This window comes from Pan paniscus, chromosome 8 (genome assembly GCF_029289425.2).
Source record: "Pan paniscus chromosome 8, NHGRI_mPanPan1-v2.0_pri, whole genome shotgun sequence".
Taxonomy (NCBI): Eukaryota; Metazoa; Chordata; class Mammalia; order Primates; family Hominidae; genus Pan; species Pan paniscus.
The window spans coordinates 146,867,978-146,884,764 of NC_073257.2; the positions used below are offsets into that span (position 1 = coordinate 146,867,978).

The window sequence follows — 16,787 nt, forward strand, 5'->3', positions numbered from 1 at the left end:
AGCAATACACATTCAGCAGAAGCTGTACTTTGAGTACTCATACAACCATTCTGTTTTCCACTTTCAGTACAGTATTCATTATATTACATGAGATATTCAAAGCCCACTTTATTATAAAATGGGCTTTCTGTTAGATGATTTTGCCTAACTGTAGGTTAATGTGAGTGTTTAAGGTAGGCCGAGCTAAGCTATGATGTTTAGTAGGTTAAGTGTATTAAATGCATTTTCAGCTTACAATATTTTCATAAGTTTATTGGAATATAACCCCATTGTAAATTGAGGGGTATTTGTAATAATGATATCTCTTCAAGGAGACTTTGTGAGCCTCTCATAGGAAAATGCATACACAGATGCATATAAATATATAATCTTTATTTTCCATACATATGATATTCTTTAAGGATATTCAAAAATCTGGAAACAGTTGCCTCCAGGGAGATAAATGGTAGTGGGTTGGGAAACTTTTAGCTGTATATGCTTTTGTACCTTTTGCATTTTGAATCAGATGAATGTATAATCTACATAAAATATTAAGATTAAAACATCACCAAATAACTTATCAGGAGTTTGGTGAACATAAGGGAAGGCCGCCTATGGTGGCTGTATTTTATTCAGTGTTGGTCACTGTTGGGCACTTCATAGAGTTTATTTCATTTCATCCTCACAAGCGCCGTAGGAGGAAGGGGCCCCAGAGGGATTCATGGTTAGAATAGCAGAGTAGGAGCATTTGGCAGCTATATTCTGTGTAGGCGATTACTTAAAAGATATTTTTGTTATAAAATGTTTCAAACATACAAAAAATATAGAGAATCAGTTTTCTATAGTTATTAAATATTCTTAATGGGTAGTCACAGAAATTATCATCCAAAGTGGGATATTCTTGAGAGAAAAAGGAGGTTCTATTTATAATTATGGCGGGATAACAAACTTAAGATGAACAGCTCTGGACAAACTGGGTTGTATGGTCCCTGGAAAACAAGGATTATTGTAAATGTGAGTCCCGCCTTGTGCTTCTCTCTGTCCCACCAAGAAAATATGATCTTGATACAGATGTTCATTGTGTCAAGGCAACCATGGCAACCATGATCTAGATACACTGTTCAAGTTTTATGCTGATCCTACCTATATATGTCTTAGGAACTTTCCAGAGTTTCCTTTGAGTGCTTCTAAATTTTGCATAAATGGTATGTTGTCCCTTGTCTCTTTTTAAAACCAGTAAGCCATTTTCCCTTCTTTTCCTGGAAAATTAAAGGAACAAAGACCAGGAAATAATGTATTAGCTAAGGTTCTGTTGATTGAAAGCAGCAGAACCTAATTCTGGCTAGCTTAAACCATGCTAGGATTTAATGAAGAATACTGCAGAATCTTAGATATCTTATGACTGGGAAAGAGGAAGTTCAGGCAGTTCCTGGGATGTCAGCAACAGGTAGCTGTCAATTAACTGCCCCCACACCACCCACTGCTGCCGTCATCAATATAGCACACCACAATGACTCCCAGCCTCTGCACGTCTGGGTTCCGGTGTTCAAATTCTAGAGACAGCAAGAGAAATCCCATTGAGTCAGGGATCCTTCCCTGGGTCACACTCCCTGCATATGGTCAGAAATGCAGGATTATGTACTAAAGACACAGCTAAAGAGGACCCACTTCACTGTTTTGGGACCATTTGCAGGGGAGGCAAAATTGTGAGCTACGCACTTAAAGAGGTGATAACCATAAGTTTGCAGGAAAAAAAAAATTGGAGAAGAGAAGGATAACACTATGCTACAGTTTCTTCTGAAAATGGATGAAGGGAATAGCATTTCCATTTGGAAATTCTCTCCTGGCATTTCAATATTTATGGATTATGAATTCTGAGAAAAATCAGTTGAGAAATTAGGAAAATGGGAAGGAACATTCTAATTTTCCTGTGAAAATTACAGCTTAATAGTCAGTATAGAGAACTTACTGGCTTGAAGAAATGCACTGACTTCAAGTCAAGCAAGATGAGGAAGCACTGACATGTGGAGATGAAAGTTAAGGTGAACAGGACAGGAGCAGTAAAGGAGCCTCAGTCAGACTTTCTTGTATCTGTTGCTCTGTTACAAGTGTGTGTTCATGGCCTTGTCCACGGCTAACAGTGAACCATTTCTGCAAATAAATATTAATGTGTTCATAGGCATAGTATATGTTTTACAAATCCTATGAGAGGTTTTCTAAGAAATGCCAAGTTTTAGAAACAAAATATGCCCTTAAATCGGCAATTTTGACAGTTGCTTCTTTCTAGTGCTATTCATCTTGCCAGGAGATCAGAATGTTATGTTATTTAAATGGTATTGGAGGGGATGATTGATGCCTTGTTTAACAATGTCATGTAAACAATGATTAAAGCATTAAGTATTTGTGGTGTTACCTTTCAATCTTTAAAGGACTTTTCTTTAGCATTTATTTTGTGATAATATTCATTTCTTTTTAATGTTTTCTCTATTAATGCTATTGGATTTTATAATCTTGTTACAATATGTTGGCTCATAATAATAATAAATCATTTGTTATCATATCTTTTTAAAACAGAAGACTACTAAAACTTTTCATATAATCCTGTTACAGAAAAAAACGACTATTTGCTTGTTATTATAGTCACTTATTATTTTTCAAAAACTTGTAAGTGAAGTGTTATGAAAATCATATGAATTTGGGAATTCCCAAGCATTCTCAGAAATTCTATTTCCTTGTTCCCAAATCCCAATGATTAACATCTGCCAGGAGTCGGAAAACAGTGAAAGGAAGTAACATCCTATGTTGGATACCTGGTAGGGTTAGTGAAGAAACGTTATTGCTGAGCTCTGTGTTATGCTCACGAATGATGCCATTGAGGAAGTCACACTTGTTGAAAGGAACGCAGATACACAAAGAGTTTTGCTGCTGTCTGTTGGATAAGAACCCCCTGGTCGATTTAGCTCCTACTGCAAGTTAGAAAAATCAATCCAATGATAAATGAAAAGTGACCAGTGTGCTGGGAAATAACTTATTTTTTGGCTTCAGAGGAAATTTTAGAAACAGTGCCAAGTGAAACGTAAAAACAAACTACGAAGACGTTCATGAATTTCTCTCTGAAGCTGACAGCCGTATTTTAGCAGATGGAACTCCTACTATTAGCCCAACTCTTGGGTTGAAACAGTGTGTCCAGGAAACCCTATGTTAAAATGCAATGTGTTGGGGATATTGTTCCTCTATTTGCTTGAGTTAATTTTCAAATTAGTGTACTCTTGCTTAGCTGTGCTCTGAGGGAATGAACAAAAGATTGGTAAACTCTGATGGAGAACACTGGTCAGGCAGGGCACATAGAATCCCTGGGGATGGTGGTTCCTGACAAAAGGGGGAGGAGGACCTGAGCCAGGCTTGGGCTGGGCTGGAGGAACATGAAGATGGGATCTACTCACAACCCCCAAAACTGAGGGGTCCTGATAACACATTATTTCACCCTCAGCCATGCAAATTCATTATTTTTATGGATAAAATAGCTTTAAAAACTAATTTACATTGAAATGTTAAAATATTTATATAGAGATTAGAAATATTTATATAGAGATTATTGGGAATCCCCTCCTAAAGCCCAAACATAAAAACTACCAAAAAAAAAAATTCCGTGTAGGCTAAGATTGCAAATGACTGATGGAATGTAATTTAAATTAAACATGGAAAATATATTTCCTCTTTAATAAAGATCTAAATTCTATTCTTTTAAGGAGCCTTCAGAAATGAAATTCAACTATTAAAAAAGGTATAGAGAAGTCTTTAGAAAAGAAACTTTTCTTTTGCTGTATTATATAACAAAGAACTTTGATGAGAATAGTTCTAAAGTGTTTAATAATCGATTACACTGGCATTTCTAGGTATTGTGGGGAACACCTAGAAATTAAATCTTCATCTTTGGCAGATCAGAGGCCTATTATTTTTAGGTAAAACAATTAATATCTGCTTTTAATAAATCACAAATTTTGCAAGTTAGCCATTAATAGTAAGTGCTTTTCAAAGTTGGGCCCAATACATGAAAAAGCCAGAAAAACATACCTGCATTAGTTTTGCCCATCACCTTCTTATGCTGGCCTAAGGAGATTTATTAACAGCATTCAATATTTTAGGTAGGCTGGATGTGGTGGCTCATGCATGTAATCCCAGCACTTTGGGAGGCTGAGGTGGGAGGATGGCTTGAGGCCAGGAGTTCAAGACCAGCCTGGTCAACCTAATGAGCCCCTCGGTCTCTCTGAAAAGAAAAAAAAATTTAGGTATCCTGTGGCTACCTCCAAAAACAAACTCCAGAGGAACTGAATTTTTTTTTTATTTCATGTGTTGGGATAATGGCTTCTTTTGCAGTTACTTACGAAGAATTTAAGGGTCAGTAAAAATATTTTTTCATCCTAAATAACATGAATTCTCTAATTTGTGTGTGATATAACGCTAGATATTGTGCCAAAAGTGTTACATAGACATAATCCATGCCCGTTTTCAAAGATAATACTAATATAGAGAATAAGAATCATTATTATTGTAGTAATTATTATTTTAGTAATAGTAGTAATAATCAAAACAATTACATCAAACACTTATTAAACCCTTATGATGTGACAGGTACTGTGTAAGCAATCTCCACATATTAGCTCCTTAAATGTGATCACTGACCCCATGAGGTAGGTAGCATTATGTCCATTTTATAGATGCAGAAACTGAGCTTTGAAGAGGGAAAGCAACTTGCCCAAGGCCATGCAGGCAGTCATTGATAAGGGTGGGAAGCGAGAAGTTGAAGTCTGAGATGTAAGTTCACAGACACGAGTACGCAAACATGTACAAGATACTCGTATGACATGTGGGGTTGCTTGAAATATGTAATTGACTTTCCCCAGCACAAGAAAGTGTTTGGACAGATTTCAAAGGGATCTAACACTTCCTTAGAGGACTGCCCTACGACATTTTCCGTGTGCTTTTCTGCCTCTTGTCTTATACTTTTGGCATTTCTTCTGCTCTTAGAGGCAATGAGTCAACAGCATATTTTTAGCACCTCCTGTGTGCATAGAAGTGGCCCCTGACTCAATGGGTGTGTATAACTACCATGGGCCAAATCAGTGTGCTTTCCTGTCAGCCAGGGGATTATAGAAGAACACGCTCCCCTGATTCCAACAGAACTTGCTGCCACTCTGATGTCTTCATTGTAAGGCCTCTAAATGAATGTTCAAGAAATTCATGTTAAAGGCACGTGTCATATGTGTAACTTGTAAACATTTGTGTACTTGTCTCTGTGTCCTTACACTTCAGGCTTCAACTCTTGTTTTTACCTTTATCAATGACTACCTGTGTGCTGTGTGGCTTTGGACCAATTGCTCACCCCCTCTAAAGCTCAGTTTCCGCATCTGTAAAATGGATATAATGCCATATATACATAGATATAGATAGACATACACAAATATATATACACAAATATATATGTGTGTATATACATATATATATAATATACAAACTGAAATATATAGTTATATAAATATTTCAGTTTAAGTTTCAAAAATCACTGGAAGGTATTTTTATAATACCCTTCGGCAATTTTACCTGCTGCCTTTGCACATTCTGGTGAATTTCTAAATGGAAGTCTGATAGAGATTAATCTTTGAATGCATCATAAATAAAAAAGAAAATCACAGAATGATGTAGCTGGAGAGGACCCTGGGGATCTAAAGTGTTTCATGAAAGATTAATGTCCTTGATCTGCTTGTAAGTGTTTTGGAAAAATCTTCCATGGTCAAATAAAACTTGGCAATGTTGGATTAAAGTTAAATAGGTTTTTTTTTCCTGCAGAACTTCATAGTCTTTAATATGCTAATGTGTTTTGTGAATCTACAAGGAATGAAGTGTTTCAATACTTATTTTACCCAGATTCTCATTTTGGGACAGGCTGGTCAAGCTGAGTCAGCTAGTATATTCTCTAGATGGAGATGATGGCTGATGCCTTTTTGAGAGCAAGAGAGTCCCCAGGGGAAGCAAGGGTATATCAGTTGCTCCTATTTCATGCCAAGGATCCTCAGTCTTTAGAGGCTCAGAGAAGGCTGAAAGGCTACTCTAGGCTATCAGGGCTACCATTCATTGTGACCCATGCTACAGAGAAGCTTTGAGCTCAGTGCAAAGGAGTGTCCAGCCCTTGAGAATCAGGAAAATTTATTTATTCCTGACCTAGTCCACTGAGGACATACAAGGAATGGGGCAGGGGAGTGTCACCAGCTATGGTTACAAGCTAGTCTGATTCTCTTTCATTAAGAAAACTGGTCCCTGTGAGTTTAGATTGGGAAGCACCAGGTTAAAAAACTTTTAGGCCAGGAGTGGTGGCCACTGTACTCCAGCCTGGGTGACAGAGTGAGAATCTGTCTTAAAAAAAAAAAAAAAGTTAAGTGATGTCTTCTGTTGAGGACCTCTCAGAACTTTTAATATGAAAGTGTGCATTGTGAAGAATGGGAGTAGAGTGTACAGGAGTTTTAAAAGCTACTTGGTCATGAAACTCTTGCTTTGTGCAGGATTCGAGGGGCACTAACATTCTGAGGAAAATATTTTGGGAAACATTGATCTAATACAAACTTCTCATTTTACCAGCAAACAACTGTGGGGCCCTCTAAGTTTCCTTTCTCCATCATTGTGACAAATTCATTGGAATTAATTCAATTAAACCTGGGGTCAGCTTTGAAGAGATTTATTTAGCAGGTAAATCTGTTTTGTACATTTTGAGGTAGTTCTGAGTTTCCATAGTCAAAAACCACAGATCAATTTAACCAACTTTTATGGAATATCACCTATGGCCCAAAGACCCTTTAGCTACAGTGATGGTCTACAAAAATATAAAGTGTAATTCTTGCAATACAGGAGATTAGTAATAATGGTAAATATAATGATGATGACACCATGAATAGCTAACATTTATTGAATGCCTTTCTATTAGTCAGGCACTTTACTAAGTATTTTAATCCTCCCAACAATTTATGAGGTAGGGATTATAATAATTCCCATCTTATAGTGAGGACACTGAGGTTAGGAAATTATCCTAGCCTAAATGTTAAGTATAAGCATGAATAGAAAGGTGTTATCAGCCTATAAGACATTCCTTTATGAGTGATACAAAGTCCTATATAAATTCAGAGAAAAGAAAAGTGGTTTTAGAAATCCTTGATCAGTGAGTGTGAAGCACGTGGTGGCCTGGTTACTGTTTGGTTGCCCATCTGTCCTACCTCTGGGGATCAGCACCCCCTTACTTTGGAAGAATTGTTTTCCTTTTCACTGTAAGGTTCTTTCTGGCTATGTGGTAGGGCACATTGCCTCAAACAGCCCTGTTCCAGTCTTTGAGAACCTTGAAATTGGAACCAAGGGAAGAGGATTGCCTCTTGAATGGTAATTCTCTAAAATCTAGTCTGAGGTGCTGGTGCCTAATCCCTGGCTCTGTGGAAGGAGCTGGGCTGTGAGAGGGGAGAATGATGTTGATGTCAAGAGAGAGGCAGGTGCCAGGAGCAGAGAGATGGAGGCCTGGAGGGTTTCTGGGCTTCTCTGAGGCTTAGGGTTTGGATCATTGTCTTCGTTACTGGAACAAAGGATTTACCATACCTGCTCTTCTAGGAATGAAACTGTCCTGCTTTGCAAAATGAAGTGTCATTAGAAAGAGATCTTAAAAACCCCACACCATAGACAGGTGCACAGATCCCTAGAAGTGTTAAAGTTCTGTCTGTTGGATGCTAAGCCAAGACTCTTAAGTATGTTCTAAAGAGAAACTGGTGTGTGTAGGCTGTGCACTCCCAGGGAGATAAAGAGTTAGGAACTTTATGGGTTGGGCTTGGTGGCTCCCACCTGTAATCCCAGCACTGTGGGAGGCTAAAGTGGGCAGATTGATTGAGCTGAGGAGTTCAAGACCAGCCTAGGCAACATGGTGAAACCCCATGTCTACAAAAACTACAAAAATTAGCTGGGTGTGGTGGCATGTACCTGTAGGCGGGAGGGTCGCTTGAGCCCAAGAGGGAGAGGGTGCAGTGAGCCATGATTGTGCCACTGCACTCCACCTGGGTGACAGGAACTTTATGGGGAATGGGATCTTGGAGACTGAGTAGAGACTAGAGGAAAAAAAAAAAAAAAACTACCTCCCCGACTGGCCACACTATTCTTTTAAAAAAATGTTAATTGACAAATTAAAATTCTATGTATTTACGGAGGTATAATGTGATGTTATGATATATGTATACATTGTGGAATAATTAAATCCAGAGAATTAATAGATTCATCACCTCAAAACCTATCTTTTTTGTGTTGAGAACATTTGAAATTTATTATCTTAGCAATTTTGAAATACACAATACTTCATTGTTAACTACAGTCACCATGCTGTGCTGTAGATCTCAACAAAATGTATTCTTCCTGTCTCAACTAAAACATTGTACTCTTTGACAACATTTCCCCATTCCTCTCACCCCCTCCAAAAACACCCATTCTTTATGTTGAAGAGAATGGCTAAAAAGTCCCAGCAGGTTTCAACTGACGGTTTCAGTGGTTTTCCCATCACACTTCAATGTTATTAATAGAAAGGGGAGGGGCAATACATAATTCGGACAGGCGGAAAGTACCATTGTAACCACTTTCTTGACTTCACAGAAAAAGTCCTCTTGTTTTCATCTGTAAAATGGGAACTGCGTGAATACCATTCTTCTTTTCTTCAGCCTCCAAAGAAAAAAGAGATGCAAAGCCTTTTATCAATTGCAAAACAGTATACAATGTGTGTTATTACTCACAGTTGTCTTACTGTGACCAAACACTTTATAAGCCTGCGGCAAGTCAGCCTCACTCTCAGGAAGTGGACAATATTTGGGGAAGGAGAAGCAGCAGGATATTTCAGGACAGTAGCCTTGGTGGGTCCAAAAATTCCTTGAGAGAAATGGGAGACAGAACTTTCTTCCTGCTTTGGGTTTTATCCTGTTAGTCTTTTCTCTCTTCACTCCTATTTTCTATGGAGAATTTCCTGGTTTTGGAATTTGGGTGCGTTTTATGGAGAGGAGGCAGAACATCTTTAGCTCCAGCAGAATGAAAGGATACATGCAAAGGAACCTAGCACAGTATGTGGTACCCAGTTCCCCTTTAACTTGGCTTTATTCATTCACTCCTGGTAGGGCATTAATAAGGGATTTAGCCCCCTCCTATTGAAAACGATTAATTCAGGGAAGAGTTCAGACAGTGTGGACAGATACAGTGTAGGCCAAGCCTGTTTCTAAGGCAGGAGCTGGGTAGGGAGGGTGAGAAGGGCGAGAAGAATAGGGAAATATGTGTCGTCTGTGTTGCTGCTGTTGCAACCACCAGAACAAACAAACAAGTGAAAAAAAAAAAAGAATTGTCCATACCAGAAAGTGTGCTGTTTTGGAGGAGGCTGGGGCAAGTGTGGATGGCTCGAATGGGTCCTGTTGGATTGAAGTCTGACAGTGGTGATTCCCTTCAACAAATGGTCGGGGTGGGAGGGTACACACACACACACACACACACACACACACACACACACCCCACACGCAGCGCCCAGCCTCCGATTTCAGCGCTGGCAGGAGATAACCATTCTTAGCTCGCCTTTCCAGGGTTATTTTTGGCTGAGGCTGTTTGCTGATGGCAAAAGGTTTCAGCCCCCTCCCAAATCCCTCCCCGTCCTTGTTCTAAAGAGAAACTGGTGCGTGTAGGCTGCGCACTCCCAGGGAGACAGGGAGACGGGCCGGGTGCCGGAGAGGAACCCGGACTCTGCCCAAAGTCTCGCCGCCCGCCGGCTGTTTTCTGGCGGAGGGTGTGCCCCGGAGGGCGGCGATCGCGGGTGAAGGCTGGGGCCAGGCGCGGGTGGAGGCGTCACCAGGGTCGGGCTAGCAGGCCCTGGAATCAGGCTTTTGGGACACCCCGAAAGTGAGTCCAACTTGGGGAGAAACTGAGGGCACCTCGGGCGGTCTGGCCGCGGAGAAGGTGGGCGGGAGAAAACTTTACAGGCAGGCAGAAGCAATCTCCGCCGAGGGAGTCAGCGAGCGGCCGCGTGGAGAGGAGGGGCGGGCGGTCCCCAGGCGGGCGGGCGCAGGGCGTCGACCTGCCGGAGAGGGGGCCCGGGCGCGAGGCGGAGTCCCGGCGCGCGGCCAGGCTGGTGGAGGCCCCCGGCAGGCTGCAGATTCCCTCCGGCCCCGGGAGCCGCAGCAGGACCGGCCAGGAGGCGCCACGGAGGGGAGCCCCATCCCGGTGCTGACAGCGCCCACCGCGCCCTACGAGGACCGGCGGCCGGCCGGCGGCGGGGGTCTGCGGCGACCCACCGGCCTCTTCGAGGGCCAGTGCAACTACCTGCCCAACTTCATCCAGAGCGTGCTGTCGTCCATCGACCTGCGCGACGGTCAGGGCTGCACCATGGTGGTGGGCAGCGACGGCAGGTACTTTAGCAGGACGGCCATCGAGATCGTGGGGCAGATGGCCGCGGCCAACGGGGTGAGTGTCCGGATGCCCCTCGCTTCCCGCCGCGCCGCCGCCATGCCCTCTCCTAGCCCTTGTCCCCCTGCTGCCTCCGGGCCCAGCTGGGAGGCCCCTGCCCGGCCCCGGCTTTGCTTCCTCACTCCCGCGTCCTCACCCTCCAGCGCCCCACTCCCGCCGCGCTCGCAGCCTCCCCGGCGCACCCCGGACACTGGGTTCTATTAGTACCCACCGCCCCCAAAAGCCTTGAGGGGTGTCCGTCGTTCCTGGAGCCACTCCGGGCGCCCTGGACTCTTCTCCGACTCTGCGCACATCCCGCACCTGCTCATTTTTCTTTCGGACATTCTCTTACCCGGCCCTGTGGATTCCAAGGCAGCTCCCAGTTTTCCATATTGTTCCCAACGCGTTCACTGCCCACAGTCCCCACACAAACTTCTTTCCCAGGCTCACAACATAGTCCCTCTGCCCCGTGCCCTTTTTGCAATAATCTGCCAGTCCCCTAAGTCTTAGCTCTGCCTATTTAACAGTAGTGGTGTCTCAGAACACACACACACACACACACACACACACACACACACACACACACACACACACGATCCCTGACATATTTGGCAAGAGTAGGCCCTGAAGGTTTTTAATATTTTGGTTCTTTAACCCAGTGGAATTACTGAATGATTTATTGAATTAGGGTAGGGATGGAGTGGATCCATTTGTTTGATGCTAAACAGCCTGAGCTCGCAGTTCCCAGGGGGCATATCTCTAAATGGTCTGAAATGAGATTTGCAGTGGTTTTCTTAATGCAATTCCCAACTTCTCTCCAAATGCCTTTTGACATTTAACAACATTTCATGCCTCTTCCCCTTTCGGTTTTCATCCTTGTTTTCTCTCCCTTCTCCCACGACCTCGGTAGTCTTCTGCAATCCAGATTCTCAGACTTTGGGTTTTTCTCCCTCTGCCCCTTTCCTCTCTGTCCTATAACTAGAAGCACCTTTTGGCATAGACCCGTATCCCAGTTTCCTCTTTCCCAGGTCCAGCAGCATCTCAAGGACATCTACAAGAGGGATACCTAACTTCAGGGGTCTCTGAATTATATGTGGGAAACATCGTCTAAAAAAGTAATTTTATCCTTATTCATGCAACCAGACCCACACTCATAGAACTTTTCTTTAAGGGGAGTGTCTTGCAGATGTATAAATGAGTGTTAACATCTTTAAAAGCGAAACTCAACAATTCCCTGGCATTTGAATTCCCTCCTTCCTTCCCAACCCTCTCCTTTTCATTTTCTCATTTATTATTAAAAACATTTTTAAAGGATCTCCGTGCTTCATATTTATCTACTATAATTCCTCCTTCTCGGTGTTGCAGGGATGGGGAAAGAGGATTTTTTAAAAAACACAATAAAAAGCAATTGGGAGAAACAGGGCCAGTGGTGTTGGGGTGGGTAGTGGAATTGTGATTTTTGACTCCAATAGACAATGATGCTGGATATATGGGGTTTGATTTCTCTCTGGCTCCTCACTTGGGATTGATGAAGTTTGGCTAGAGTCAGGGAGTTGAAGAGAGGTTGACAAATGGACTTTCACTCTTCTCTGACAGGCTGTTCCTGTGGAGTGATGGAGAATAATGAGCCTTGGGAGAGCTATGGGAGCTCTCATACTCCTTCCCGAGCCAATTTTTTAGGGAGTGAGAGAAACAGGGCCTGTCCAATACTTGTTGTGGGTCAGGATATTTTTGAAGCTACGGTTGTTGATTTGCATGGGAAAATTATTATGTCTTATTATTTCTTGTCCCACTTTACCATAAGGGCTCCTCAGCTTCTTACTTCAATGGGTCTTCCATGACAAACACACTTTATTAACTCTAAGAGTGGAATTTATTTTAACAGATAATTAGCATAGGTCAATATATGCTTAAAATGGAGTCAAATTAAACCTACTAGCTGTTATAAAGGACAGATGACAAAATCCACATAGAAGCATCGACTTTTAAATAATCTGAAAGTACTACTTCTAAGAGGGGTGGGCATGGGTGAAGGGAATGGTGGACATGTTTCAGAATTTCAAACAGCCAACTTTAACCAATCTTTTCCTCATTTTGTTCACCTTCTTGGGGGCTTATGCTAAAGTGAAGTGAGCAGCCATAAGGCTGGCTTCAGGAGAAAGGCGGTCTAAAAGAACTGAATAATTATAAGCAAAATTGGTCTTGAATGATTGAAAATTGATGAGAATGTGCTTGTCTCCTGATTTGGCATCCTGAGTTAGACTCAGGAATACTGAACTTGGATCCCAAAGGCTTTGGTCTTTTTTGATATCCTATTGGATAATCATAAGCAGGCTAGAAAAATAGGAAACTAGAATTTATTCTCTTTGAACTGACAAATCTGACCAGTGGGCTGCATTCTCTATATCTGAAAAATCTTGGTTTTGATTGAAAAAGTTAATTTTACAAAGCAATTTTCTTTTTTTAAATTAAATTTCATTTTTTTTTTTTTGAGACAGGGTCTCACTTTGTTGCCCAGGCTGGAGTGCAATGGCACAGTCTTGGCTCACTGTAGCCTTGACCTCCCCAGATTCAGGTGATCTTCCCACCTCAGCCTCCTGAGTAGCTGGGGCTATAGGTGCACGCCACTACGCACAGCTGATTTTTGTGTTTTTACTACTCATAGGGTTTCTCTGTGATGCCCAGTCTAGTCTCAAACTCCTGATCTCAAGAGATCTGCCTGCCTTGGCCTCCTAAAGTGTCATGAACCACCATGCCCAGCCTACAAAGCAATGTTCTAGGAAAAACTACAGTTACTCTTTGATTATGTAATTGCTGGAGAAGAAAAGCATGGCATTTCTAAAGTGATGAACTATATTACTTATATTTTAATATCTCATAAAGTTTGAAATAGACATTTCAAACATAAACATGTATAAAAATTTTTATAAATTAAAAATATAAAATCAAAAACATTATAAAATTATTTTATTATAAAATTATTATAGAATCAAAAACATTATAAATTTAAACAACTTTTTAAAAAATTTATTTTGGGATTTCCCATGGAGTGATGGAGAATAATGAGCCTTGGGAGAGCTATGGCAGCTCTCATACTCCTTCCTGGGCCAACTTTTTTAGGAAATGGGAGAAATATACCCTGTTCAATGTTTATTGTGGGTCAGGATATTTTTGAAGCTATAGTTGTTGATTTGCTTCAAACTTTAAAAAATTTATTATAAAATTATGGGATGTAAACAAATTTATTATAAAACTTTGAAATTTTCAAACTTTCAGAAAAGCAGAGAGATGAGATTAATGGCACTCATAGGCAAACATAGAACATAGATTGTAAACATTTTGCTATATTTGTGTCATGATTATTTTTTGCTTGTGTTTGAAAGTATATTAAAGAAAATGATATTTTACCCCTAAATTCTTTAGTGCAGATTTCTAAAAAATAAGAACATTTTCCTGTATAGTTACAAAATCATCTTTTCAAACAAAATAAAAAATAGTTTTTTTATATCATTTATTACCCAGTCCACATTCAGATTTCCTCAAGTATTATGAAATGTCCTTTTATTTTTTGAGACAAAGTCTTGCTGTTTCACACAGCCTGAAGTGCAGTGAAACAATCATAGCTCATTGCAGCCTCAAACTCCTGGGCTCAAGTGATCTTCCTGCCTCAGCTTCCTGAGTAGCTAGGACTATATGTGCACACCACTATGCCCAGCTAATTTATTGTTTTTGTAGAGATGGAGGTCTTACTACGTTGCCCAGGCTGGTCTCAAACTCCTGGCCTCAAGTGATCCTTCCAGCTTGGTCTCCCTGAAATATCTTTTGTGGCTGGTTTGTTCAAATTAGTTTCTTCTAATCAAGGGACACACATTGCATTTGATTATTTAGCTCAAGACTTTTTTAACCTGGAAAATACCCTCACTCTTTGTTTATGTATTTATTTAATGAAATTGACTTGTTGAAAAACTAGTCAGTGGTCCTGTAGAATATTTCCCCTTCTGGAATTTTCTGGTTGCTTTTTATGGTGTCATTTAACTTTTCACTCTGTTTTTTCCTGGTTAACTGGAAGTTAGTTCTAAAGGCTTTTAGGCCTGCTATAACAAAATACCAAAAACTGGATGACTTATAAAGAACAGAAATTTATTTCTCACAGTTCTAGAGACTAGCAAGTTTAAGATCAAGGAGCATGCGGTTTTGATATCTGGTTAGGACCAGCTTTCTGGTTCATAGATTGGCCTTCTTGCTGGGCCCTCACATAGTGGGAGAGACTAGCTAGCTCTCTGGGGCCTCTTTTATAAGGGCACTAATTCCAATCATGAAGGCTCTGTCCTTATGATCTAATGACCCCCTAAAGGCCCCACCTTTTAATACCAGCACCTTTGGGGTTAGGATGTCAACATATTAATTTTGGGAAGACATACACGTTCAGCCCATTGCAAGGTTTAGTTAGATTCAGGTTCAACTTCTTTTTTTAAAGACTATTTCATAGGCAATAATGTGTATTCACATCCCATCATTAGTGATGGTGAGATGATCGTAAGGTTAGGGTGATCACTGCCTATCTCCTCTGCTATATTCCCCCTCGGGTCAAGCCAGTAGTCTGTGACGTGAACTTTGTACCATGTGTATATTCAGTTATATTCTGTATCAATAGTTACTTGATTGTTTTAGCATTTATTAATGATCCTTGCTTGATTTGATTATTTCATTAGGGGTTTCAAAATGGTGAATTTCTAATTCTCTAATTCTATCTACATGTTTTAGCTGGCATTTTTCTATAAGCAGACCATTTTCTTCACAACTGGGTTATTTGGCTACCCTGAAACATAGTTCCTTCCGGGAAGGCAGAACATATGTTTATTTCTGTCTTTTAAAAATTACTGGTGTTTGGAGTGAAGATTAGGTGAGGTAACTACCTCCACAGGTGACAAATGAATTTTGTTTTGTCTCACTTTTGCTTTTTTGAATATCACTGTGGATGCTTGGATTTTTATATTTAATTTGAATGGATTAGGGAATAAATGAGAAGATAGGTTTTATCTGTTTCTGTAGTTTTTATGTGGCTGTGTGAACTTACTTTTAAAAATTCCCAGAAATATTTTAATTCCCCTTGAAAGATATAAACTATGTCATACTATAAAGCAAAAGAAAAACCAATCATGTGAAGAGTAAATAGTATCGTTTAAACGAATTGTGGTTAAGCTTAGTTTGTAACTAATTAGTTTTTTATTTTCTTTCTACTTTTATCTGCTTCAGAGCCTCTTCAGTGGTTTAGATCTTCTATGTGTCGAATTGTTCTAATCTCTTAAAAAGTTTAAGAGCTAAAATACAACACAATGACTACAAGAATGCCTTTGTCCTTTTCTGGGTAGGTACACCTAAGGCAACTTCTTTTTCTCTTCTTTGTTCTCTTCTTCTTTCTTATTCTTAAATCATCTTCAATATTGGACAGATGACAGCACTGTGCCTGCCTCAAGATGTTTCTGACTTTTTCTTTTTCTTTTTCTTTTTTTTTTTTTTTGAGATGGAGTCTTGCTCTGTCACCCAGGCTAGAGTGCAGTGGCACAATCTTGGCTCACTACAACTTCTGCCTCCTGGGTTCCAGTGATTCTCCCAACTCAGCCTCCTGAGTAGCTGGGGTTACAGGCATGCACCACCACGCCTAGCTGATTTTTTGTATTTTTACTAGAGACGGGGTTTCACCATGTCGGCCAGACTGGTCTTGAACTCCTGACCTCAAGGGATCTGCCTGCCTTGGCCTCCCAAAGTGCTGGGATTACACGTGTGAGCCATTGCGCCCGGCCGTTTCTGACTTTTTCTAAAGTCTTCTTTCTCTGGAGATGACGTTATATAATAGCACTGTTCAATAGAAGTTTCTTTGATGATGGAACTGTTCTATAATCTGCATTGTCCCAGCCACTAGCCATATGTGACTACTGTAACACTTGAAATGTGGCTAGAGCAACTGAAGAACTGAATTTTGCATTTTACTTAATTTTAATTAATTAAAATAGAAATGCAAATAACCATAAGTGGTTAGTAGCTACCATACTGGACAGCAAAGATCTATAATTCAGCATTTAAAATCGATTTTGTTTTGTTTTCAAAAATGGAGTCAGACTGTTACAACCCAAAAGAACTGTAGGTTAAATTCAGATAAATCACCAAATACTACATACACATTTGGGAAATCCAAACCAGATTTTTTCATGTGATAACCACACCCTCTTTTGACTTTAGCCTTGGAGGTAATGGAGTATGGCAGAAAAAACCCTGTATCAGCAGCTGGAAGACTCACCTTCTTTTCCTAGCTCTGCCAT

General features: G+C 40.6%; 1 protein-coding gene and 1 long non-coding RNA gene across 2 annotated transcripts in view; both read left to right on the top strand.

Annotated features, from left to right (window-relative positions):
• The window catches only part of LOC129393271 (uncharacterized), a 146,325-nt gene that overhangs the window by 19,812 nt on the left and 109,726 nt on the right, over positions 1 to 16,787 (top strand). The window lies entirely within an intron of this gene.
• LOC129393262 (tubulin beta-8 chain-like) overlaps positions 9,964 to 16,787 on the top strand; it is a 60,806-nt gene continuing 53,982 nt past the window's right edge. Inside the window, 1 exon segment of the mRNA XM_055093546.2 lies at positions 9,964 to 10,485. Coding sequence (XP_054949521.1) covers positions 10,408 to 10,485 — 78 coding nt within the window. The 5' untranslated portion in view covers positions 9,964 to 10,407.